We start from the raw sequence: 25,820 nt of genomic DNA, 5'->3' as shown, positions 1-25,820 counted from the left end.
ATATTTAAATATTTTGTCTACAAATGCCTGTATACTAAAATGTTTTACAGTATGTGGAATATGAACTTCGCTAGAGCAAACTGGTTTTAATATGTTCAAGCAGTCCTAAGTAGTGATACTGTATGTTCTGTGCAAATGCATGGTTTCCAAACCTCTGGGATTATTTTTTTAATTTTTTTTTTTAAATTTTTTTGTGTTAATTTTCAGATTACTAAACCATCTACATATACTACATACCTAGTAAAAGGTACCATAATTACTCCAGACAACAGGAAATATAACCTAGATAAAAACATTACTTTATAGATCCCCAAGGGGAAATTCAGGCGCACAACAACATACAAAAAAAAATAAATAAAATAAAACACTACAAACACGGTAAGTTCAAGAAAGTTGCAAGACCGAATGTAGAATAAATTTGCATTCCAAACAGTGCAATGGAAATACTTTTGGAAAATGCTTGGTTCATGAATATTAAATACGTAACGTGATTTACCTGATTGGCAGGCGAATTAAAGAACTGCCGTATGAATATTAATTAAGTTACGTACCTTATTTATATTCATGAGCTTTTCATTTGATTAACACACCTTTGACTTCTCAGGTGGTTTCCTCCTCACCTTTAACCTCTCTAACACCTGAGCGGTTGCTGCCAGTAGGGAAGTGAGTGATACCTGCACAGGTATGGCAGACCTCATCACGACTTGGGAGCGAGAGTTGCTGGAACGATTCTCTGGCCTGACTGCCGCCTCAGACGAAGAGATCCATCCACTGGATGTTACTTCTGAAAGCAGCGACAACAGAACTGGGTTATTACATTTAAGTGATGAGGTCCTGCTTTTTATATTGAGGAACTTGGATCCAATGTCGCTGCTAAGGCTCGGCAGTACTTGCAGTTTACTCTTCCGAGTTTGTTCCTGCAACTCTCTGTGGACGCAACACTTTCAGGTAAAATTTGGCAACGTAAATCCATTTAAAGTGTGCGCGAATTGCGAATCATGCTCGAGCCAAGGCATATCTGACCTCAAAATCAAAAGAAAAATAAATTAGCCATTAGTATTGGGCATTTACATTTTCATGAGAATATTCCCCGAAGCTTTTTGAGTTTGTAATTTTCATTGTTCTCAATGATGATTCTCATTAGTGAAACAGTTATGTAAATAAACCCAGATTTAAAATGTATGTATCCATTGTTTTATTTTATCATAATTCGTTTTATTCATTATTATTTCTATGATTTATTACTTTTATTTATTTATCATTGTTAATTAAAAGCGTGCACCATAAATAATAATATTATTAACTGTCATAAAATTAATGGCATAGTGGAAAAAAATCTCAATGGCACAAAATTGGTTTTAATTTTTGAGGGCTCCCATAGTAATGGAAAACCTGGAAATGTGAGGGTAATTAATGAAATTAAAAAGCCATGAATATTTTTTATTGTAAATGCACACACACACACACACACACACATATGTATATGTATGTATGTATGTATATGTGTGTGTGTGTATATATATGTTATGCTTTAAATTATATTTCGTCAGCTAGATATTGCTCTTGTGCAGGTTAAAACTTGCTCACAAACCATACTGATGATTTGTGATGGAGTGTTTTTTTTTTTTTTTTTTTTCAAGGAACTGGTCGAACCAATTCACAAATCACTCTAATATTCATTGACGGTTTGAATCCAAATAATAATAATAATTATTATTATTTTAAACTGTATCTAGTAATCACAAATGTCTCGAAGTGCACATGGAAAATTATTAGTCAACAATGTGCAAACCTTGTTGACCGCTAAAGTTTAACCCCTAAAGACATGCATTGCAATTTTTGCAATATATGTAGGAATGCATGACCATTCACAATAAAATGAAGGCTCCAGTCATGTCAGTAACCTTATAAAAGCTGTTTTATTCTACATGGAGAGGTTCCACACATGGGGGCTGCCGTGTTAGAATCGCATGACCGGCCGAATACTATTAGCATAATCTCAGTAACAGTCCTGTTATTTGACACTTTCACTCATTGATTAAAGTAATCATGGCTGACTGTGAATACTACATTCTACAATGGCATCTGAAACTATTGATTTTAAATGATGCCGCATCCAAACTGTTAGGTGTCAGTGTAAAGGCCTGTTCACACCAAGTCCGTGACGATTTTGCAAGACGAACCTCTGACGGAAGGTCTATTCCAGGGCTAGCCAACTGGCGGCCCGCGGGCCAAATCCGGCCCGCCAATCATAATTGTCTGGCCCTCCGACTTTGATAAAACTGCCTCGCCATCTGAAATACCAGAGCGCGCTCTGTGCAAAACTCAGCATTCATAGGCGTGAGCCACAGCAATCAGCTGTGAGTTTAACAACACTCAATGGCGCATGCAACAGCATTCAGCCGTCATCAGTTGTCCAGACCGGAGTGCGCGTTTTAAGCTTTTCTGGCGATAGTTTAGCTTTGCTAAATATGGATCGTACCGTTTAGGTGAGATTTGATCGCGTCTTTTTCAATCTAATGTATTTATATAAATTGCTTGGTTGTGTGGAGTACAGTAAAATCTATAGATGGAAAAATTATCACCGCAGTTGTAACAGTAATGTTGTCAGCACATATGCACATCCTAGGCAACAAAAGAGAAATGAAAACCTACCGTTCAGTGAAAATGATCTGAAAACTTTGCTTTTATTCTCTGTTCTTGAAGAGTGAAATGGGTGCATCTCATCTGTTCAGGGTCTGCAGGGCTCATAAAAAAGTGATAATGTGAAACTGAACCTGCAAATATCCTGATTATATTTGGTTCTATACAGCTGTGAGTCAGCCCTCTCAATCACGAACAGCATCAACTCCGTTTGTTCTTCTTTTGCCAATGATTACCTACACAAATCTGGCTCCTGCACTGGCTAATGTGTGCAAATTCACAATATCTGCAGGACAGTTTTTTTCCCTTGCTGAATAGGATACTTTATAGAGAAAATGGAAGAATAGACTATCTTTTTTTTTTCTTTTTTTCAAAAAGAAAATTACATTTAAATACATTACGTAAACATTAAATTTCTTTATGACTGTTGCTTTCATATGTGGGTTGATAATGTGAGAGGGCTTTAGCAGATCTAAATGTTTCTCCTCAGTTTTCATAATTTGTAAACAATAGCCTTCAAGTGTTGAAATTATATTATGTTTTGTTTTTGTTTCATAGTAAAGTTTATCAAAAATAGTTTGTTAGTTAAGAGTAAGTCATTTTTGTTTTTCAGCCAGATCTTATGAAGGAATTTATGGTCAGACCTTAAATTATAATTCAATATACTGTATACCCTGTGACTATTTTAATATGCATAAAGGCACCATATTAAAGCGCAATTAATTACTTGCAGTGAAAGTGCTAGCTAAGATGAATACTGAAAAAAATTGGCCCCCGCCAAGTTTTCATCTGGCCCCTGCAAGAAAGTAGTTGAAGAGCCCAGGGCTGGTTGCACCAGCTATACATACGTTTCAACTTGAACATCAACTGTAACAAGATCAAACTGAAATTCGTGTCTGTTTAACACTTCTGTGTACAAATTTGAAGGCTGCTTATTGGATCAATGTAAGTAAACGTCATATTATGCGACTACGCATTACTTTACTGAGAGCTTACAACCTACTAGTTAAGTCTTGCCTTAAGAACAGGTGGTGCAACCAAATTAAGCACTGACTTAGTTACAAACTAACTAGTAGTTACTAAGCCCTTAGTGTGAACTTTACGTCTCAACATAAGTGAGACCTTACACAGCTGGTGCCACCCTACCCTTGTCTATTCACACTGAGTCTGTAAAAACATGAACCTAAAAACTATTTCACTCCTGTACAGTAGATGGTGCTGTTGCTGTTAGAGATTAATATAATAAACTCTGTTAAAGCATTTAGTTTTTGCATAACTGTTCTTTCCATGATGTTGATACATTTTGAGGAGTTTATAATCTGTGTTTTATGCAAGTGAGATGAGTAAAGAGCTCTGTTTCATACTTATTTGCACAAGTATTTTGCTTCATCGCAGTCCGAAGAAAAACAATCGGAGCGCACGCGGTAAAAAAACAAAAAACAAACTTCGGATTGTCGTCAGACGATTTGTCGGACTCACTGTGAATAGCGCCATTGTAATCCATTGTTGCTGTTCAAAAGCTCGTTCCGAACAATCGAACCGAAAAAAACGGGTTTGATGTGAACAGGCCTTTAACTCAAGATGACACAAAGACAAAAGTTACTGAGTGCACCTTTAATTTTTGTGTGAAAGTATGACCCCCACATGTTCTTCACGGAATTCGTGAAGTTCACATGAGTTTGAGTTGTGTGTGAGTGTTGAGTCATGTAATCCACGCATGTGCACTTTGCTTTTGAATGCATAATGGCGGCAAAATGTATAATGGATTATTGGTCATGTACAGCTTGTGTTATCCGCTCCGAAATCTGTCTCCACAGGATTCGTTTGGGGTCAGTCTGTCATATACCCATGCCAGGTGTCCCGTGACGGCCAAAACCGCCTTCCGCATGGTTTTTATGTGGAGGTCCCTCTTCAGAAACATCTACTGTAACCGCACGCTTCAGGAGAAGCTCTTTGTGGATATCCCACTTGCGCCGCACAAGTACTGGATCCAGTGGCTTGTGCTGGAGGAGAGCGTGCCCTTACCCTCAGTGCGACTTCCATGCAGTGATGTGGAGAAATTATGGGGCGTCACCAGTGATTTGTTCCAGGACAAACTCCAAGGTGGTCACATAATTATCGACTGTCATGGAATAACTGGGGTTTCCCTGTTTAAGTAAGCCTAACTTGCCTTATTCTTTTCATATTTCCCAGAGAAAACTGAAGATTGCAACACCAAGTTTGAATGGAGGGAACTGTATCAACTTGCCTTGGAGCACCATGGTAGTCTCTCAATGGTATTCCAACATGTTCTCCGCAAACACCAGAACAATGGTGAGAGATTACTATTGCGTCCTATTTCATAATTTTGAAAGCACCCTTTTGTATATGTTTGTGGACATTTGGAGCCAGAACAGTGACAGTCAATGAACAATACAAGTCATTTTTAAAGGAATATTTCAACCAAAAATCGAAATTGTTGTTATCTACTCATCCTCATGCCATTCTATACCTTTATGACTTTTATGAAATACAAAAGGAGAAATTTTGAACATTTTCAAATAGTTTTTCTCTAAACTGGTGGCCTTCTTAGTAGTGCACTTTAGACTCTGAAAAATGTTAAACAAATTCAAGGTTGTCTTACGAAACCAATAGTGTATTAACCCAACCCCCCACCCTCTAACTGAAAGGACATCAGGATGTCTGAGCACTATGATTGGTCGGCTTGACATTTTAGACATCTTTGCTTTAGCCTATACGTTTTCCCACTAAAAGTAATAGGGATTTTGAAGAAAAATGTCATAATACAATTTATTGCATCGGTGAGTCACTTCAAAGTTCAACGATGGGCTGTAGAGTTGGTGTATGACGCGTGGGTTCTGAACTGTGTGCCTGTGGTGAAAGACTGAGACTATTAGTTCGCCCTTACCTGGTATTTTCTATCTGATGGTGCTCTTTTAATACACCGTATATGAAAGACCCATGTCCTGCAAGTGCTAGCTTTGAACAGAAAGTTTCTCATCCTGCTTCCACTTTGGTCAGTGCCAAAGTTAAGATCTCTCTACCGAACTGCTCTGACAGGACTTGCAAAACTCATTCAGTAGTTCTGTCAGTCAAGTTGTCGAAGGACATTTTTATAAAACTGATAGTTCGGGCTTTAAATCTGATTGGATGAACCACATCTGATATTTGCAGAACTGTGATTGCATTTTAGGTCTATATAAAAGGAACATTCCAGGTTTAGTACTACTTAAGCTCAGTCGACAGCATTTTTGGCCTAATGTTGATTTACCATCAATTATTTCAACTCATCCCACGTTTTGTTCAAAAAGGACAAAAATCGTGGTTACGTAAGGCACTTAAAATAGAAGTGAATGGGACCAGTTCATAAAATACACAATGCTTCAAAAGTATGGCCATTATATGTGTTAACATGATTTTAGTGTGATAAAATCAAAGATTTACTGACGTTAGTGTTTACCAGGGGCCGGATTCACGAAAATGTTCTTAAGAGAAAAAATACAAAAGTTCTTGGGATAAGAATGTTCCTAAAGTGCAATTCTTGAAAAGTTAAGTTCTTAAATATTTTCTTAAGAATGAAATGACAGGCTTTGCCATTGTCTGATTATACTAGCCTGCTCATGAGGTTGCCTAGTCTAATACAACAAATTCAGTACTTCAACACTGGTAAATCGTGAAAATAAATTTATCTATCTATTAACCTTTTTATGCAGCAAGTACCTCGCAATGTTAATTTTATTTTTTTTTACTTGTAAAGTGCCTGAGGTTTGCTAGTTTAACGCCATTAACCTTCATGTGATGATTTACTTGCTGGTAACCGTTTGACAACTTCTTATTTGACATGGAGGAAAATAGAAAGAACAAAAACTTTAATATACAATAGCTGAAGGTTCTCCTTGTGGTAATAACTGCAAGGAAACAAGTTCTCCTTGGGAAGCTTGATGATTATATCATGTTGGAAAGTAAGAGGATGGCAGAGGACAGTCTAAGCTTTCTAATTATATAATTATTGGGCCTATTTTTCTATGATCTCTAAAGATCACAGAGAGAGAGAGAAAGCGCTATGCAGTGCATCCGTTTGAACTGACATAAAGAATCTTGCATAAAAATGACAACATTTCACAAAACAGTCAAAAACATGTTTTTGGCGAAAATCACATTTCTACATAAAAACAGCCTATTGTGACTTCCGACTCTGTTGGAACACGTCACATTTAAGCAACCCAGTAAATTCATTAAATATTTTACCTTTTGGAATTTAAGACAACTGTGAGGTTATCCAATCTTAATGTTTTTAAGATGATTTTTAAGAATTTTACTGAGAATTTGAATTTTTAATGTTTCATGAATCCAGCCCCAGATTACAGAGTTTACTGGTGTTAAGTCATTATGGATATAACTTATCACCAATAAAGTTAGTAAGCGATTTTTATTAATTTATTTAATCACACTTTAATTTATGTTGTGTATTTTAACATTTATGCACTGGCCCCATTTCAAATCTATTGTGTAATTTTTTTTTAATTTTTTTTTTATTATAAACGAGGGATGAGTCAAATACTTTTTGTGGTCAACATTATGCCACAAATGCTGTCGATTGAGTTTAACTTGTTTTGAGCATGTAACATTACTTGAAATAAATCACTGTCCTTTGCTGTTGAATGAGCACACTAGTCCGTATTGCACTTTAGATTTTATTTAGATTTATTTTGCAGCCCTATGCAAAAGTATTCATCAGCCGACAGTACAGCTTTGATTCAAAGTTGTACAATTCTTTGGTTGACTTTAGACCATGCAGAGTTGGAGTCCATGTACCACCAATACGTCCAGTGCAGGTTTCAATGGCTCTTCACCTACTGGCTGTTTCGTCAGCCGGCTCCATACAACAGACAGCTGCGATCCATTTTCCTTCACTGGAAGAAGCACAGCAAGAGAAAGGTGGCCACCTGGGGCGAAACCCTGTGTGATGTGTGGTACCTAGCATCCCTACACCCCATCACCAAAGACTACTGGAGAGGCAGATTGGCCCGGGGAGATGAGAGTGTGGGTAAGTTCTGTTGATTTAGCTTGATCTGTAAACCCGTCACTGAGGAATCCAGCTGCCAACTGTATTTGATTTGGTTTTGTTTTTTGAGTCCAGTATGGTATTCTATACCGCTTCTTTTGACAGGAAAAAAAATAGTCTGCACATCAAATATAACTGCTCCAGTCTCTTGGAAAATCCACTTCTCATGTTCTGACTGCATTTTATTCCTTCCATCAGGGATTCAGACGGTTGGAAACTACTTCACCATGTGTAAGTCTCTGGTGTCCTGGGTCTTGGGCTGTGACTGGGGCCGACTGAAGCAAAGAAAGGTACATATTTCTATGGAATAAATGCAGGAAACTGTGAATAATATTGCATTCTGAAGCCAATATGACTTAAGAATGAAGATGAAAGAAAGATGAAGGCTTTGGTCCCTGGTAGGCATTATGTTTGAATAATTTGAACTTTCCATGGACTAGAGGTGGGCAGTATGAATAAAACCGTATTTCATTGTATGAGTACTTTTATATCATGGGGACAATATATATATTACACTATTGTTATTTATGCTGGTAAAATGACCCAAAATGTTCTAGCCTATATATATTACATAAGAAATGCCTCTTTGATAATTCAGTACCTTACAAATAAAAGGTAGTGGTACTTCGTTTCCTTTTTTATTTTTTATTTATTTAGCACTTGATGAATGCAAACCAAAAGATTGATATTATTCATAATACATTATAAGTCTGGTATCAGTGCATCTGGTAACAGCTTTTTCACCAGTTTGAATTTTTGCAGTTTCTTGTTTGAACATTTGGAAAAATGTATAAACTTTTATTAATATAAAAGATGCAACAAAGTACAACTGTCTAAAATAAGCTTCTAAAATAATAGCATATCCTGAATATACTGAAGTATTAGCAACCTTTTAAAAGTTACTGTATTCTGAATTATTTATGCTTTAGAGACTTATTAATTTCCTGTATTTTAGCCAGTTTAGGATATAGCATTGTGTGTAGCACGAGAAACAGCATGTTTTTATGGAAGCAACGTATTCACTAAGCAAGTTATAAATTCTGACAGGTAGCACCTAAATTGGTTCAAGTTCACTTGTTCATTCGATTCATTGTGTGGGCACAGGGTTGGGGAGTAACGGGATTACGTATTTAAAATACAAAATATAAGTAACTGTATTCCACTACAGTTACAATTTAAATCATTGGTATTTAGAATACAGTTACATTCAAAAAGTATTTTGATTACTGAAGAGATTACTTTGTATTTTATTGTCATTTGCTTTATTTAATATTTAGTGCTTTCAGATGGAAAACATTTATACATATAAATGATGCGATCCAAAGTGCATTTGAGCAGCAGTGAAACACTTTATGATGTGTTACATTCATATGAGCAGACAGAGAAGTAAGTTTGAAGTAAGTTTGGAGCAGAAGAAATAGAAATAAACCTTGTATAAATTGTCAGCTTTACGCTAAGCTAAAATGCTATTTCTAGCCACGTTTTTTTTTTTAGTAAGACCTTTGATATTAGGGCAAAAAAATATATATACATTTTTTTTTTTTTTTTTTTTTGTGGATTTTTCCCCTTTTGCTCCCAATTTGGAATGCCCAATTCCCAATGTGCTTTTTAAGTCCTCGTGGTCGCGTAGTGATTCGCCTCAGTCCGGGTGGCGGAGGACGAATCCCAGTTGCCTACGCATCTGAGACTGTCAACCCGCGCATCTTATCACGTGACTTGTTGTGCGCGTTGCCACGGAGACATAGTGCGTGTGGAGGCTTCACACCATCCACCGCGGCAACCACTCTCAACTCACCACGTACCCCACAGAGAACGAACCACATTATAGCGACCACAAGGATGTTACCCATGTGAATCTACCCTCCCTAGCAACCGAGCCAATTTGGTTGCTTAGGAGACCTGGCTGGAGTCACTCAGCATGCCCTAAAAATCGTATTCTTGGTTAAAACTTTTGTATTTTCTAGTAAAAATATCTAAATATCCTTAAAACAAGATCAATTTGATTGATCTTGTTTTAGAAACAACACTGCATAAGATATTTAGGTTTTTCAGAGAATGTATTTTGTCTTACTGTACTGGCAGAGTTTTTATAGTCAAAACAAGTCAAAAAATCTACTAGTGCTGAAGAAGTAATCCAAAGTATTTAGAACGTTACTGTCCTTGAGTAATCTAACGGAATACGTTACAAATTACATTTTACAGCATGTATTCTGTAATCTGTAGTGGAATACATTTCAAAAGTAACCCTCCCAACACTGTCTGTGCAGATGTAAGTTGTAATATATATGTTGTGGGTGTAATATTAATCTCATGTATAAATCAGATGCATTTATGTGAGGTAATAACCCATTTGTGCCGGTGTTCCGCCCTTTCTGTTCACACAGGTCAAACGGGGAAATCCCCAACATACTGGATTATTGGATACTGAATCTGAATCAGTTGTTTTGAGAGATTTCCTCTTCTAAAAACAGATGTTAATCTAGATACTACTTTTGTTTATATCTTGCAATATTATTATTGTCATTTTTATTTAATTAAAATTGATTTATCATCATGATACGCCTTTTTCGTCTTTATCACGAAGCCATCCGTAATTTAGTTGATGAAATTATCAGTGTTTCACATCATGTAACACTTAAGTTCAAAACAAGTCTCAAAACTGTAATAAATCTGGGGGCATGAGACACTTTTAAATCCATTAAAAATATGCTTAGATATGTCCACTTGTGACCCGGCAATTGTTATAATTGGCGACCAATATCCACGTTATAGATTAAATTACAGTGACGTCACACCGCAGGCAACCGTGCTTCCGGGTTTTTTTGAACGGCAGATTTCAGTGGTGGAAATAGGGAAGCGCTGCAGTTTTAATCATCATCTACACATTGTTTTATTAATGTTTGTTAATGTTATTTAAAGTCACAAAGCTATATCTATAGTTTCCTGTGAGGAAATATGTGTAGGTTCGTTCTGAACTATTGGCAAAACAAGATTTAACTTGGTTTATTTGGTCTGTGTGATGGGGTTAATGTGTAACGGGTTAATGAACACACATCCTCACACACTCAACACACTTAAGCCTGAGAAATGTGGCATATAAAAATGAAAATTACCATCAGACATGAGTCTTTACTGTTACTTTACGGTTTCAGTGTTACAAACAGCATTTTTGGGTTTTTTTCAGCTCAATTTGAGTGAAGCGCACGTTGACCGTAGTTCTTTTCTGCGATGCCAAAAGAACCTGGAAGTGCCACAGCCTAGTGTTTGGTTATAAACGGTAACCTCATCTATAAACAGTATCACAGAATCTCTACTTGTTGAAATATTTCTGTCGGAAGTTGGTCAACTGATATGGATTAGAAAGCAGGATGGCTGCAATATAATTATATAATTCTGATATATAGTGTAGTTAGTGACCCAGGCTAATACAGCTTTATTATACCAGTTGAGATATGCATTTATGCTGAAATGAATTGTACAATATTTACTCCGTTTACAAAATCTGATGTATTAGACATTGGCCAAGTGGGCACGGTTAAATATCAGCTGATTTATGTGCCTGGACGATATATCGCTCTCTAACTAGTGTATTCCGTAACTACGTTCTGCTGGCAAACGGTCACTAACTTTAACATTTTCTTCCCACATTCTACCCCAACCGATATCTCTTCCACACCTCACGTATCCCAAATTAAGTTACTGAGGATGCGGTCTTAAAAATTCTAGCAGTGATCATCTTCTGCATCCTCGTTTCATTAGCCAGTGCAAATGATTTCATGGGTCAAGGCCTGAGCAGACTTTTCTATCTAATGGCTGCCTAAATGGATTATAGACGTATCTGTGCATGTCCTACTCAATTACACTGCACATCTGAGCATACACACTCTCCCAACATCATAAACTCTCTTACAACACTTGTGAGCATTCAAGGACACAGAAAGGACTAGTGAGACATTAAATGTGCTAAAATTTCTTTTTAACAGCAGAGATTAGAAAATGTAATTAGTTTTGTTTCAGCGAATTGCTGTTTCTTTTAGTTTGTCTTGGATTTTGAAATGGTTACAAATTACAGCATTACCACAGAAATGTCATACAAAAGCAATTTTTATTGCAGTTGCATCTTTATTATAATACAACAGTTAGTTACAGTCCTTGAATCGGATTGGATGAGAGGTGTTCCAAGAGTGCTAATAGCTCATACCATCATCACTGGGACACTTTACTGTTTGTATCACTCTGTTTGTGTTTGTGACGTTCCAAGATTGTAAAATAATCTAGACTGTGAATTTTCATTCATCTGTGACATTAAAGGTTTGAGCCAGCAGATGGCGACAAAAGACTGTCTTGTGTGTGCTATGAGCAAGTTGAGCTGATGTTGACAAACTTTTTTTTTTTTTTTTCTCCCCAATTTGGAATGCCCAATTCCCAATGTGCTTTTTAAGTCCTCGTGGTGGTGTAGTGACTCGCCTCAATCCGGGTGGCGGAGGACAAATTTCAGTTGCCTCTGCATCTGAGACCGTCAATCCATGCATTTTATCATGTGGCTTGTTGAGCGCGTTACTGCGAAGACGTATAGTGCATGTGGAGGCTCATGCTATTCTTTGCGGCATCCATGCACAACTCGCCATGTGCCCCACCGACAGCGAGAACCACATTATAGCGACCACAAGGAGGTTAACCCAACATGACTCTACCCACCCTAGCAACCAAGCCAATTGGTTGCTTAGGAAGCCTGACTGGAGTCACTCAGCACGCCCTGGATTCGAACTTGCAACTCCAGGTGTGGTTGTCAGCGTCTTTACTTGCTGAGCTACCCAGGCCCCCCGAGAAACTGTGTTGTTAGGCAGTGCACAAGTTACTTTGAATTCATCCCGAATTGCCTCTCACTCCATGATTGCTCCGATTACTGCTACCCAGTAGCTGAGAAATAGTTAAACTAACAGCTTCAGCTTTACTGCCAATCACAGCAGAGAGTTGTGACAGATTGAGTAGCTAAACTTGCTCAGGGTTACTACCTGATACAAGTTTCCAAGTTGGGAGAAGATGTAAACTTTCAACATGGCGGAGGAGAGAACGCTTTCTGTGTCTGTCAAAATAATGAGTTCCACAAGAAATATACAATAATGAAACTGGGTTCTTCATGTTTTCTCTGACAACAAAACACTTGAACGTGATTGAAATACTTGTTGGATAATTCCGATAGCACGTATAGCAGCATCACTTCACGATCAGAGCAGATTACTACCACAGTAGGGCTGAGGAATAGAGTAAAACTAACAGTTGCAGAATTGTTCATCAGTCTCTCTCATACACACACGTCCATTTCTTTTTTTTTTTTTTTTTTTTTCTATTACTTGTTAGAAACAGCTCAAGCTGTCGTTACTTGTTCTAAGGTGTAGTTTTTGGGTTAGTAACTGAGGCTTGGGTGCATTTAAAAAAAAAAAACATTTGTTCTAGAAATGGCAGATCCTGAATCCGTGGCATAAGAAAGTAGTTCCACACACGAGCTTTTTAATTTTTTTAGGACAACCCTACGTATTTTTTTTTTTTTTTTTTTTTACTTGTTCGTTTAACTGTTGTATTATAGCAATATCGCACTCCCAATTATGCTGTATAGTCCATCGATCAACATGGCTGTTATTACCTGCAGCCTCATGCCTACAGCCTAATCACCGCCGTGCTAATAGCTGGACCTACAGCACTCTTGCTCATTTGATATAGCTTTAATATGAATATGCAAATTAAGTCTTGCTCCCTGATGTATATGCATGGCACGGTCAGAATCTTCTGTGTCCTTATGTCGCACGTGCCTAGCATGTACTGATGGTGTGATGTGTCATTGGCAGGTTTATGAAGACACACTGGATGGTGTCTATCTTCTGCTGAAACGAGAGATGCAGGAGACGCTCATTGAGCATGAACGCTTCTGGCAGGTGGCCAAAGTACAGATGACCCGCGTCTGCACGCTGGAGGATACGGCTTCAAATTATGTCAACTGGAAAATGATTGAGACTCTCCCCTACTACAAGTCAGTCCTGCCTCAGTCTGCTGTCTTTCTTTTTCCATCTCTCCCTAATAAAATTGGATTAGAAATAACAACTAAAAGGATTAGATAAATATCAATTTTGGCTTATACAGATGGCCGATATTCTAAAGGTGCTAAAACTCAAATCAAGTTGTCTTTTGAAACTCTTAATAGAAAAGAGCAGTGTGTTGGTTAAATCCAGACTTTCTTTCTAGTATTTTAAAAGTAATTTTTACAGTAAGATTTTGAATTGGGGAAAAAAAAGCCTTCATATTCTGTGCTTTCAAAATTGGCCTAATTGAACAGATTACAATCATTAAAGATAATTAAGGGTAATAATTAAAGGCTCTGTCACTGTGTTCTGTGTTGATGCCTGCCTTTTGTGGTAATTCTTAGGAAATATTGACTTTATTCAAAGCATCTCCAGAACAAATCCCATAACTTAAGTTGATCTTTAAATCCATTGTCTTACAAATTTAGCACCAGTTTGGGTAAGGAGACTACATAGTGTTGGAAACAGGTCATATAGGCACAACTACAACAATGTTTTTGTGAAAAAAAAAAAGTTAGGTGACAAGTATCCAGGTGTCCATGTTTGGACTTCACTTGCAGATGCATCATGGCAGAAAGTCTTTGGGGTTATTTACACTGGGTCACTTCATGACCCGAGGCTACTAATATCAGTCCCGTCCCATGTCTAAGGCGCTCATCAACGTTTTGGACCCGAACCCACACGGACCTCGGGTTTTCGGATCCAAGTGGACCCGTGAGGACCTCTACATTAGCATAATCATAGAAGGGAACTCTTATTTGCATATAGCACCAGAATTGAAGATCGGATTTATATCCGTTTAGTGGAGACTCCTTTATGTGGCCAAGTGTGAATGGAATGTGCTTTTTCAATCGGATAGCAATCCGATCAGTAAAAGCGCATGAACCGACCAAGTGTAAATACCCCTTTAATTTTACAATTTTTTTTTTTTGAAAAGGCATCAAAAAAGTATTGATGTAGAGAGAAATTATCCAGATGCTAATGTTTGGAACGTCAAATAATTTTAATTTACTATTGGATTTTGAGTACAACATGTGGTGTTTTAAACTTTTGTTGTTGTGTAATTTGTTTATGTATTTCATTGTCCTAATTTTGAAGCTGGATGCATTTCAGTAATAAGAAGTTAATCCGAAAAACTAAAAACATGAAATTCTTTGTAATGCACGATGGAGCACACGCGTGTATGTTTCAGAATAGAATTTCATAATTTTTCTATAGAAACCCAATGTTCAAGCTTAGTTTCAAGAGAATCCCCCTTTGGTGTTGACCATCAGATTTCTGTTCAGGTTATAAAGTGATGCTCCATTTGAATTGCTGTCGCCTCCATTAAAAACTTGTGCCGAAAACCTCGAGCTCTACCGGTGGTTGGCTTTCAAACTAGGCTTTGAAGCCTGGTGCGTGCGAAGGGTGGAGATGCGTGCACCACTGGCAGCTTCAAACAGATAGCCTGCAGTAACTGACAGGGTGACTTCCACAGCCAGTCAGTGGCATCTTTTGAAATGTTGGACGACTGATCTCAGAAGCGTAGACTGAACTGGGCTCTGAAGTCAGCACAAACCCACTGCATCAGAGTAAACCAAGAACAGGAGTGTGAGAAGTTAAGTGCCATGTTCCTTGAGGGGATCGTTGTATAAGCAGATGAGTGAGTGAGTGAAGATTTCAAGAGCTCTCGGTGAGAAATGAGTGCTAAAAGAATGTTGGGTAGGAAAATAAGGATTTTCCTTATCCAGTGTGTTTGCTTTTCTATAAATGTTATTTTAAAAAATGTACCTGAAGAGATTTCTTTCTGTCTCTCTTGATTCTATCCGTCTAGTAGGGATGGATCTGAATGTTTGACTAGTTGTCCAACTAGTGTAGTCAATAGGTTAAAATATTGAGTTTTTTGTTTTTTTGCTGCCTTATTTTTTTTTTAGCAGCAGTGTGGTAACAGTCTAGTCATTCAGGCAACCCACTAATTAGCCAATTTTTGGAAATGTTTAGCACATCCGACTATCTAATCGATCCATCTTATTGCTCATTAACATGCAAACCCATCAGCCCTACCTGGCTGGTTTTCATTTGGTTAATAATCCACAGTTAATCAGTTACATGTGCGTGTGCTTATATGCGTTTTCCACAGTTAAATAGATTTTTATTAAAGGTGCACTCAGTAACTATTGTCTTTGTCATCTTGGTCTTACCTACACCTAGAAGCTTGGATGCAGCAGCATTTAAAATCAATATTTTTCAGTTTCAGAAGCTATTGTAGAATGTAGTATTCACAGTCAGCAATGATTACTTCAATCCATGAGGGAAAGTGTCAAATAACAGGACGGTTACTGAGATTAAGCAAGTAGTATTCGGATGGTCATGTGATTCTAATCTGGAAGCCCCCATGTGCAGACCCTCACAATGTAGAATAAAACCGCTTTTATAAGGTTACTGACATGACTGGAGTCTTCATTTTAATGTGAGTTGTCATGATTTCCTACATATATTGCAAAATTACGATTCATGTCTTTTTGAGTTAAACTTTTTTTAATGAGGAAATTACTGAGTGCCCTTAAGTATTTTTTCTTGGGAATTTATTAAGCTTTAAGTCATTATACAGAGGTAATCTCAAGAGACTGTAAAGATGAATGCCTCACTCTTACATTGTTGTTCAGAAGTGCTGGGAAAAATTACTTTCACTGCAAAAGCAATTTATTACATTGCATTGTTCTCGGGTTTTTAATTCTCATTGTGTCTTCTTAATAAAAGTCACTGATTCCCAAGCTGATGAGAAAAAAAATACTGAACTTGTCTATTGCCTTGTGTAGTTGCTTTCATAATTGCTTTCCAGAACATGCATAGTAATTATTATTTTTTATTTAAGACTTTATCTGGTGTCTGGCAATGGTGTGTACCTGGATCACGTGCAAGGTTTCTTGCATAGGAAGATGCTCATCCGTGATTGGATTTACCTTGAGGAAAACACCTGGGCCAGACAATTGCTCCCTGATCAGCTCTATACACTGCTGGAGTTTGACACCAAAATCTCACAAGGTAGGTTCTGTTAGCCCTTGATGTGTGATTCTACTATGAGTACAACATTTGATATGTATGACCTGATCTTGAATCAATATTAATGACTGAACGGGGCAACTGGACCGATACTTTTTATAATTCATTAGGTGGGTCCAGTACCACAGCTCATATTGCAGTTTTAATAATCCCCACAATAAATTAAGCCTTGCAGTTGCTTTTGTAGTCTTGTGAGACCCTTAGGTCTTTTCTTTGCTGCCCTTAGTGTATTTTTGCTCTGATTAGATCATCTCATTAACATTTTTTTTTTTCAGCTGATTAGGTCTTAACAAAACTTCTTGCCAAGTTTTTCATCTGTTCAGCAGATTTTTGATTTTTTAAATTTAAAGTGTGGCATGTGGCATGTTAGCACATTATGCTACATTTCCTATTAAAAACTTTCCTCATGAAACTCAACATTTGCTTAAAGCAATGAAACAAAGAAAATGAGACATTTTTCTTTAAAAAAAAAAAAATATATATATATATATATCCAATGAAAATAAACACTTCATTAGGGTCTTTATTATTCAAGTCATCTCTATAGTGAATATACTGTATGTATATCTGTAGGCAAACATGGCTCTCTTTTTTCCTAATATCAAACAATGGACACAATTTTAGTAAGGGTGATGTATAATTTATAACCCCTTTTTTTGGTACATGACACAGTAAGGTAGCTGTTTTCCTCTTCAGTGGTGGTTAGAATGTCGAGCTGTCTAGCAGTTTGAGATGTTTGACTTCCTCCATAGTGCTTTATGGTACAAAGAAAAAAAAAAAACACACAGTATAATTCAAATGGGTCAAGTAAGATTTGTGGTCTGCGCAGCTATATTGAGAGAAGCCGGATTGAGGAGCGTGAGCGATCCCACTCTGAGCTCTCCTGTCTCTGGAGCACAAATATCGGGAAGCCTGCTGGTCTCATTTGCACTTGCATGCTCCAGAGATAGTGCAACAATCACGTGAAACACAGATGAGCATGAGAATGTCATGCAAGATGAATGTCATTGAATTTGCCTACATTTTCAATGCCGGAAAAACCATGTCCATGTTTCTACAATTCTCTCAGTCTCGCGTGAAGCTCTGCCCACTGATAGATACGCACACGCCGCGCACATGTGATATAGCAAAATCTCTATTGGCTGACACTTTATATCTTTGCCACAATATACTGTATATTGTCATATCTCCCAATCCTATTTTGGAGCCAACATTGTTTGCATTTATGTGCTTTAATGTTCTTAGCAGGAGCTTTTGTGTCAGAGTGACTTACAAGAAAATCAGAATCAGCTTTATTGCCAAGTGTGCTTACACATACAAGGAATTTGTCTTGGTGACAGGATCTTCCAGTGCACAACAATACAAAACAGCAACAAGACATTGATAAAAAAAAAATAGTAAAAATTGAATAAAGTGATATATATATATATATATATATATATATATATATATATATATATATATATATATATATATATATATATAGAATACACAATAAGACTAAAATAAATCCCATCCATCCATCCATCCATCATAAATACAAATCTGTAATATACAGTGCAAGGGAATGTAATGGCAGAAGATGGATGTGTTGGATAAATATAAAAACACTAGACAATTATTGCTCAAAGGGGCAGTTTTAACTGTTCATGAGATGGATAGCCTGAGGGGAAAAAAACTGTTCCTGTGCTTGACGGTTCTGGCGCTCAAAGTTCTGAAGCGTCGGCCAGAAGGCAACAGTTCAAAAAGGTAGTGAGCAGGGTGAGTGGGGTCCAGAGTGATTTTTCCTCACTCGAAGTGTATAGTTCTTGGAGGGGCACGGGGCAACCAATAATCCTCTCAGCAGTCCGAACTGTCCTTTTGTAGTCTTCTGATATCTGATTTCGTAGCTGAACCAAACCAGACAGTTATTGAAGTGCAGAGGACAGACTCAATGACCGCTGAGTAGAACTGTATCAGCAGCACCTGTGGCAGTCAATTTGGGTCTCCCACTTCAGGTCCTGTGAGATGGTAGTGCCCAGGAACCTGAATGACTCCACTGCTGCCACAGTGCTAAATGTGCACTGTGTAAATGGCAACTACTAAAAATGGCTATTGAGGCCTAACCATAAACTTGCATTGCATGTTGCCTATGTAAAGAAACTATTGAATATGCCATATAGAGACACTTCCTGTTCAAATTTTCAGCCAAGATTTTCAGACTTTTTTTTTTTGGCAAAAAAATAGCATTTTATGCCATTTTTCGACTGAATTTTCAGTGTATTCCTAATAGTAATCATATTTTAACCATTAAAATAGTAGTGAAATCATAGTAATAATAAAGGAAAACAAAACTATGGTAATACAAATAATAATTTTGTGGTTACTATGGTTACTGTAGTGAAACCATTGTTAATGCGAATGAAAATCAACCATGGTTTCCATAGTTGAACCATGGTATTTGTCAAGACATTTTTATTTGTATAGTGCTTATCACAACACTCATAGTTTCAAAGCAGCTTTACAGAAAAGCATGCATTAACAGAAAATGAAACTGTAATATCTATAAAGTCTTAGTCATCATTGTGTAGTTTGATTAAATACAATTATGAAGTGTGTGTATAAAAATTAAATAATTGTATTTAGAAACCCTGTGAGCAAGCCAAAGGCGACTGTTGCAAGGAACACAAAACTCAATAAGATGTTGGTTAATGGAGAAAAATAACCTTGGGAGAAACCAGGCTCACTGTGGGGGCCAGTTCCCCTCTGGCTAACATCATGAATATAATGCCAATATTAGTTATTTATGTGCAGTGCAGGTCATGTTTTAAAATTAGTAAACTAAGTATGTGTTCAGGGCCAGTGTTAAAAATTTGGTATGAAGTGTCAGATTAATGACTATTGTCTTTTGAAGTTCATCCTGGATTAACTACAGAAGTTCACATAGATGCATTGTCCTTTTGTTAGTTGGCTGATGAAGGCTTTTGTTGTCAAATAATTGAAAGTCTATGTATTCCATTATAAGAGTGTAGTCCATCATTAGATCAAGGTGATGCAGGCAGAGATCAGTGAGGTACATGGCAGTTCAACCAGCAGGTCATTTCGGTGAGGTCTATCGCACGTCCAAGGTTCAGGCAGTGGCATATGAAGAATCCCTGACTTATTGGAGTTGGCATCAGTTCATCCTCTGAAGTCCATCGTAATAGACTGAAGTGATGTCTGGCTGGCCCCGGCTGCGTTTAGTCGTCATCACTCAGAGACACATAGCAGTGGAGTCTGACACCAAGCAGAAACTGAGGTGGATCTGGCCGGATATGAATCACGAGGTCAAGACAGGGAAACAAATAGAATAATATTAGCGTAGATGCCATTAAATTTTTTTTTGCAGAGTTGCAGTGCATGATAAATGTATTTTTAGTAAAACCATATTAAGCACAAGATGGTTACTACAATATTACTATACTAAAACTATGGTTAATTTACTGCAAGGTAACACAAAATAATTGCAAAGGAACACAAAACACATTGCGAGGGAACACCAACTTTTTCAGAAAATAAATTCCCACCCTGTCAACTAATGGGCTCCATACATGCTGCCTTAAACAACAACAACTCTACAACATGACTTGTGAAAATTAGACTAATCATATGATCTTTTTCTTCGACCCTGGAAGTTTGGTATAAAGAAGTAATTTCCATATTTTTTTGTATATCTTCTGTAAAATGTAAATAGATCTTGCTTAACTTGTTGCATTGTATTTACAAATAATTTTTCTGGTCATGTTTCATGAATGAGGCCCACTGAATTAATTGAATTTCTATCCCTTACAACCTTATTTTCATTCTCATCAGATTGAATGTAGTGGCTAATTCAAAATTACCCAAGAATGCTACGATAGCAGACCCATCAGTGCTGTCAAACGTGCTAGATCCGGTCTCGCTGGAGACAACTCTAGTCAACTAGTGCAGTAAAGATTTGATTAGTCTTTCTGGGCAGTGTGGTAGCTGAACCAAACAGCAGTCTGATATAATTTACCACTCCCTGTCTGAGAGCTATTCATCAGTGGTGTGAAATTGAAGGGATGACGTGAAACTCTTGATTTGGATTTATATGGGAGTGGCTGCATGCCTCCGTAACCCACTGTCTTGAGGAATGATGGTCAGTTTATTTGTAGGCTCAGTCTCAAAGCAATTTGTCTTGTTTACCGTCTTGGAAATATGGTTTTAACAGATTTTCTGTTTCACTCATCCAAATCTGCTGTGAGTGATATGTTGTGCTCAAAAGTTTGCATACCCTTGGAGAAATGGTAATATATGTACCATTTTTAAAGAAAACATGAGTGAGCAGGCAAAACACATTTCTTGTATTTCTTATGGGATTCATATTCAACTGTAGGTTATAACAGAATGGCACAATCATAAAACAAAACATGGCAACAAAGAAAAAAATGAAATGACCCCTGTTCAAAAGTCTGCATACCCTTAGTTCTTAATACTGTGTATTGCCCCCTTTAGCATCAATGGTAATAGTTGTTTATGAGGCCCCAAATTCTTGCAGGTGGTATAGCTGCCCATTCGTCTTGGCAAAATGCCTCCAGGTCATGCAAAGTCTTTGGCCATCTTGCATTAACCGCACATTTGAGATCTCCCCAGAGTGGCTCGATGATATTAAGGTCAGGAGACTGTGATGGCCACTCCAGAACCTTCACCTTTTTCTGCTGTAACCACTGGAGGGTCAACTTGGCCTTGTGCTTGGGGTCATTGTCGTGCTGAAATGTCCAAGAGCGTCCCATGCGCAGCTTTCGTGCAGAAGATTGCAAATTGTCTGCTAGTATTTTCTGATAACATGCTGCATTCATCTTGCCATCAATTTTCACAAGATTCCCCATGCCTTTTAGAGCTCACACAACCCCAAAACATCAGTGAGCCACCACCATGCTTCACAGTGGGGATGGTATTCTTTTCACTATAGGCCTTGTTGACACCTCTCCAAACATAGCGCTTATGGTTGTAACCATAAAGCTCTATTTTGGTCTCGTTACTCCAAATTACAGTGTGCCAGAAGCTGTGAGGCATGTCGAGGTGTTGTCGGGCATATTGTAACAGGGCTTTTTTGTGGCATTGGTGCAGTAAAGGCTTCTTTCTGGCAACTCGACCATGCAAGCTCATTTTTGTTCAAGTATAGTCGTATTGTGCTCCTTGAAACAACCACACCATCTTTTTCCAGAGCAGCCTGTATTTCTCCTGAGGTTACCTGTGGGATTTTCTTTGTATCCTGAACAATTCTTCTGGCAGTTGTGGCTGAAATCTTTCTTGGTCTACCTGACCTTGGCTTGGTATCAAGAGATCCCCGAATTTTCCACTTCTTAATAAGTGATTGAACGGTACTGACTGGCATTTTCAAGGCTTTGGATATCTTTTTATATCCTTTTCCATCTTTGTAAAGTTGCACATCAACAGGTTAAATGTGTTTTTTTTTGTTTGTTTTTTTTTTGCATGATCGGTCATATTTTCAAAATCAATGCCACAATTTCTGCCAGGGTATGCGAACATTTGAACAAAACCGTGTGTGTGTGTGTGTGTGTGTGTGTGATGACACACACACAGTACTGTGAAAAATGTTGCATAGTGCGGATGTCTTCAAAAATAATAAATCATTTTCATTTATCAATTAACATCATACAAAGTCCAGTAAACATAAAAAAAAAAAGCTAAAATCAATATTTGGTGTGACTACCTTTGCCTTTAAAACAGCACCAATTCTCCTAGGTACACCTGGACACACTTTTTCTTGGTTGTTGGCAGATAGGATGTTCCAAGCATCTTGGAGAATTCGCCACTGATCTTCTATCTATTTAGGCTGTCTCAATTGCTTTTGTCTCTTTATGTAATCCCAGACTGACATGATGTTCAGTGGAGGGCTTTATGGGGGCCATGACATCTGTTGCAGGGCTCCCTGTTCTTCTGTTCTAATCTTTTCTATTTGCAAAAGTAATGTTTTGGAGTCTAACATTTATATTTGTGTGTGTGTGTGTATTTTGCTCAGTCTCACCTTGGGTGGTGATAGATGCAGAAAGGTTTGTGTTTGGAGGTTTCAGAGGTTTTCAAAGGAAAATGCTGATATCTATTGAGCAGGTTGACTAATGGTCAAGATAGATGTCATGATTTAGTTTAATGATGGCAAAATAAGATGAAATAAGATTCAAAAATGTTAAACATTTTATTTTACACATTATTCACGAAGAAAATAAACACTTCTAAAAAATGAAGTAGAAAATGTGCACAAATGGACTAACATTTATCAGCTAATTCAGATAAAATAACTGGTGATATTTATGGGTCTAATGTTGGGTACAAAAATAAAAATTTATTCTAAGTAATTGCGATCTTCATTTGAACTCCTGATATTGTATCGTAAAATTACAAGATTGGTCGTAATGCTTTAAGGTTATTTGTTAACATTAGTTAACCTGAACTAACAATGAACAATACTTTTACAGCATTTATTAATCTTGGATAATGTTAATTTTAACATGCTAATACATTTAAATTAACCTCCTGAGAACTGAGCGTGACTGCTGTGTGCATTTTTCCATTCCTGTATCCCCTAAGAAACATGCAAAAAAAAAAAAAAAACTTTTTTTTTTTTTTTGACCAAACAGTTTTCATAAAATTGATGTCTTCATATGTGGACAGCGGAACTAAGTTGTGAAATTTTACACAATACCTAGCTATAGAAAGCATTTTTTTTTTTTTTTTTAAATCAAATTGTTTATAGAAGTGTTGGTGATTTCATGTTTTTGAGACATTACAGACATTACATTAGAAATTAGCATAAATAATTCTGATTTAAAGTAATGGCCAGCATCATCCAATCACTGCCAACCATGTTAAACTAAAATTTATACATTATAAATTCTGAATCTATGTACTGTTTACCATTGTCCCATGTCTGCCAAACAGGTTGTGTGGTCCAAAAATAATTTGCAGCCTGAAACATAACTTTTGATAGGAAGTTTGGATTGAATGTACATAGAGCTATAGGATGCTCCCTTGCTCACTATTTAGGGAGTGACTTAACCTCCAGTGTGCTGTCTGTCTGCACTGGTCTCAGAACATATTTTCCTCCCTAACTCCATATAAAGCCTCTGAAAGTAACCTTTTTCAGTATTTGGATGCATCCATTGATTCTCAATGTGATACTCATTGAATATGGAATATTTTGACTGAAAATGAGCCTATAGTCCATGTATGTGGTCATTTGTGTTTAACAGCATGCCGTTTTGCGATAAATTGATAACAATTTTTTAAATGGCATATTAGATGTAACTAGAGACTCTAATCTTTTGACTCAAACAGGTTTTAATGTAAAAACTTAATGAGGTTTCTTACCAGATGTAGTTTTGTTACATTATCTCTCAAAGGCAATCTCCGCTGTGTTCGGTGCCGTGTTGTTTTAACACACAGCTCTGGGCGTCAAAAGTTTAACCCTTCAGTGACAGCCTAGAGTCTCCTGAACTGAGATCAGTCAGTTTAAATGAAATGAAATTGTGCATAGCCTATGATGTAGTTAAAATGTAATGTCCATGCATGTGGACGTAGGGACTCAGGAGGTTAAAAGTTGTATACGTTTCCAGTATTTTAATATTAATCAACAATAACAAGAAAATGAGAGAACCACTAAATGCTTTTGTCTGGATAACTTTAATTATAATACATGAATACTTTTTAAAGATACAACATTTAAGACCTGTAATTTTAAGAAGTTTTATGATACATTTAATTTTTTTAATACTGCTTTTAGTTTTTCTGTTTTTATTGGTTGTTTATTTTGCTCTTGCTTTATTACTGACTGTTTACTTGAATTATTATTTGATCATTTGAAACAATGCTTTAAATAGTATTTTGATGTGGTATCAAAGTTGGTATTGAAAATTGTCAAATTGCTTTCAAAATGGACATTTATAACTGAAATATACCCAAATTAATTGGAATCTAATCGAAATCCTTATTGAATGGAGGGCTTTTGAATGGAAATCGAATTGGGAAATTGTATCGAAACCCAGCCCTACTTGTATCGGTCTATCACTAATGTATAATTGGCTTTTGTTTCATGTATTTTTCCAGCAAGAATACTTCAAGCAAAACTTGCTAATCAAGGTGTAGTAATAATAATGTAAATATTAGCACAAGGGATATGACCAATATATCAGCCAGAAATGGTCATTTTGCCTAGTGTCCATACCAAAATCTACTGACAGCCTTGTTAATGGATAGTGTGCATTATACCAGTAGATTCAGGAAGGTTAGAAAATGTTTATCAGCTATCATGTCTTTTGTTTCCTGTCTGAACAGCGAGTTTACACGGGGACTCAGTGACTGCTCAGCTGAGTCGACTCATGTGGCTTTACCTGAACTCTGGTCAGGAGCTCTATCTGGAGGCGCTGAAGGGAATGGTTCTACAGTGTGCTCGGGCCAGTCTGAACCATCTCTCCAGTCTTCACACTACCAGCCTGAGAACTGCGTTTGGCTTAGGCTTGTTTCACTGAACCAAACATTTTAAAGTGCTTATAGTAATATGCCAAGATTTTTTTTTTTTTTTTCTTTTTTTAATGCTCATTTTTTAAAATATTTCACTTTGTGAGCTCTATTTTTAAAGGAGTTTTTACTGTTTTTAAAAAATATATATGTATATATGTATTTTCCCCCTAGCTTTATCCAAAATTTATCAATTTTTCCCCTAAAGTACATTTATTTTTAACAGTTATATATTTTAAGTATTTTTGCATATACTTTAACCTTTTTTTACAGCTTTTGCCACAAGTTATGAGAATTGGTATTAACTACTGCACATACAGTAGAGGATGCTTTTAATCTTGCTGTTCTGGAATATTTGTTACGGCTCACCAAGTGATCAGTTAAGTCACCTTTTTATGAGCTGCTTTTATTGTAACTATCATGTACATTTTACTTGGGTTGATCTGAAAATCAAGAGACTGCAAGGTTACTAACCT

General features: G+C 37.0%; 1 protein-coding gene across 1 annotated transcript; it reads left to right on the top strand.

The window, feature by feature from the left end:
* The first annotated feature begins 60 nt into the window (after positions 1 to 60).
* Positions 61 to 25,801, top strand: LOC127409978 (uncharacterized). Its single transcript, XM_051644953.1, has 9 exons — positions 61 to 83; positions 660 to 948; positions 4,461 to 4,746; positions 4,837 to 4,956; positions 7,433 to 7,690; positions 7,907 to 7,998; positions 13,555 to 13,736; positions 16,640 to 16,809; positions 25,162 to 25,801. Exons 1-9 carry the CDS (start codon positions 61 to 63, stop codon positions 25,353 to 25,355), a joined length of 1,614 nt encoding a protein of 537 aa, XP_051500913.1. The 3' UTR covers positions 25,356 to 25,801.
* Positions 25,802 to 25,820: the final 19 nt, after the last annotated feature.

The sequence above is a fragment of the Myxocyprinus asiaticus genome, chromosome 19, assembly GCF_019703515.2.
Source record: "Myxocyprinus asiaticus isolate MX2 ecotype Aquarium Trade chromosome 19, UBuf_Myxa_2, whole genome shotgun sequence".
NCBI lineage: Eukaryota > Metazoa > Chordata > Actinopteri > Cypriniformes > Catostomidae > Myxocyprinus > Myxocyprinus asiaticus.
Note: the sequence above shows the minus strand (reverse complement) of the source record. Positions and strands in the feature narration are given on the sequence as shown.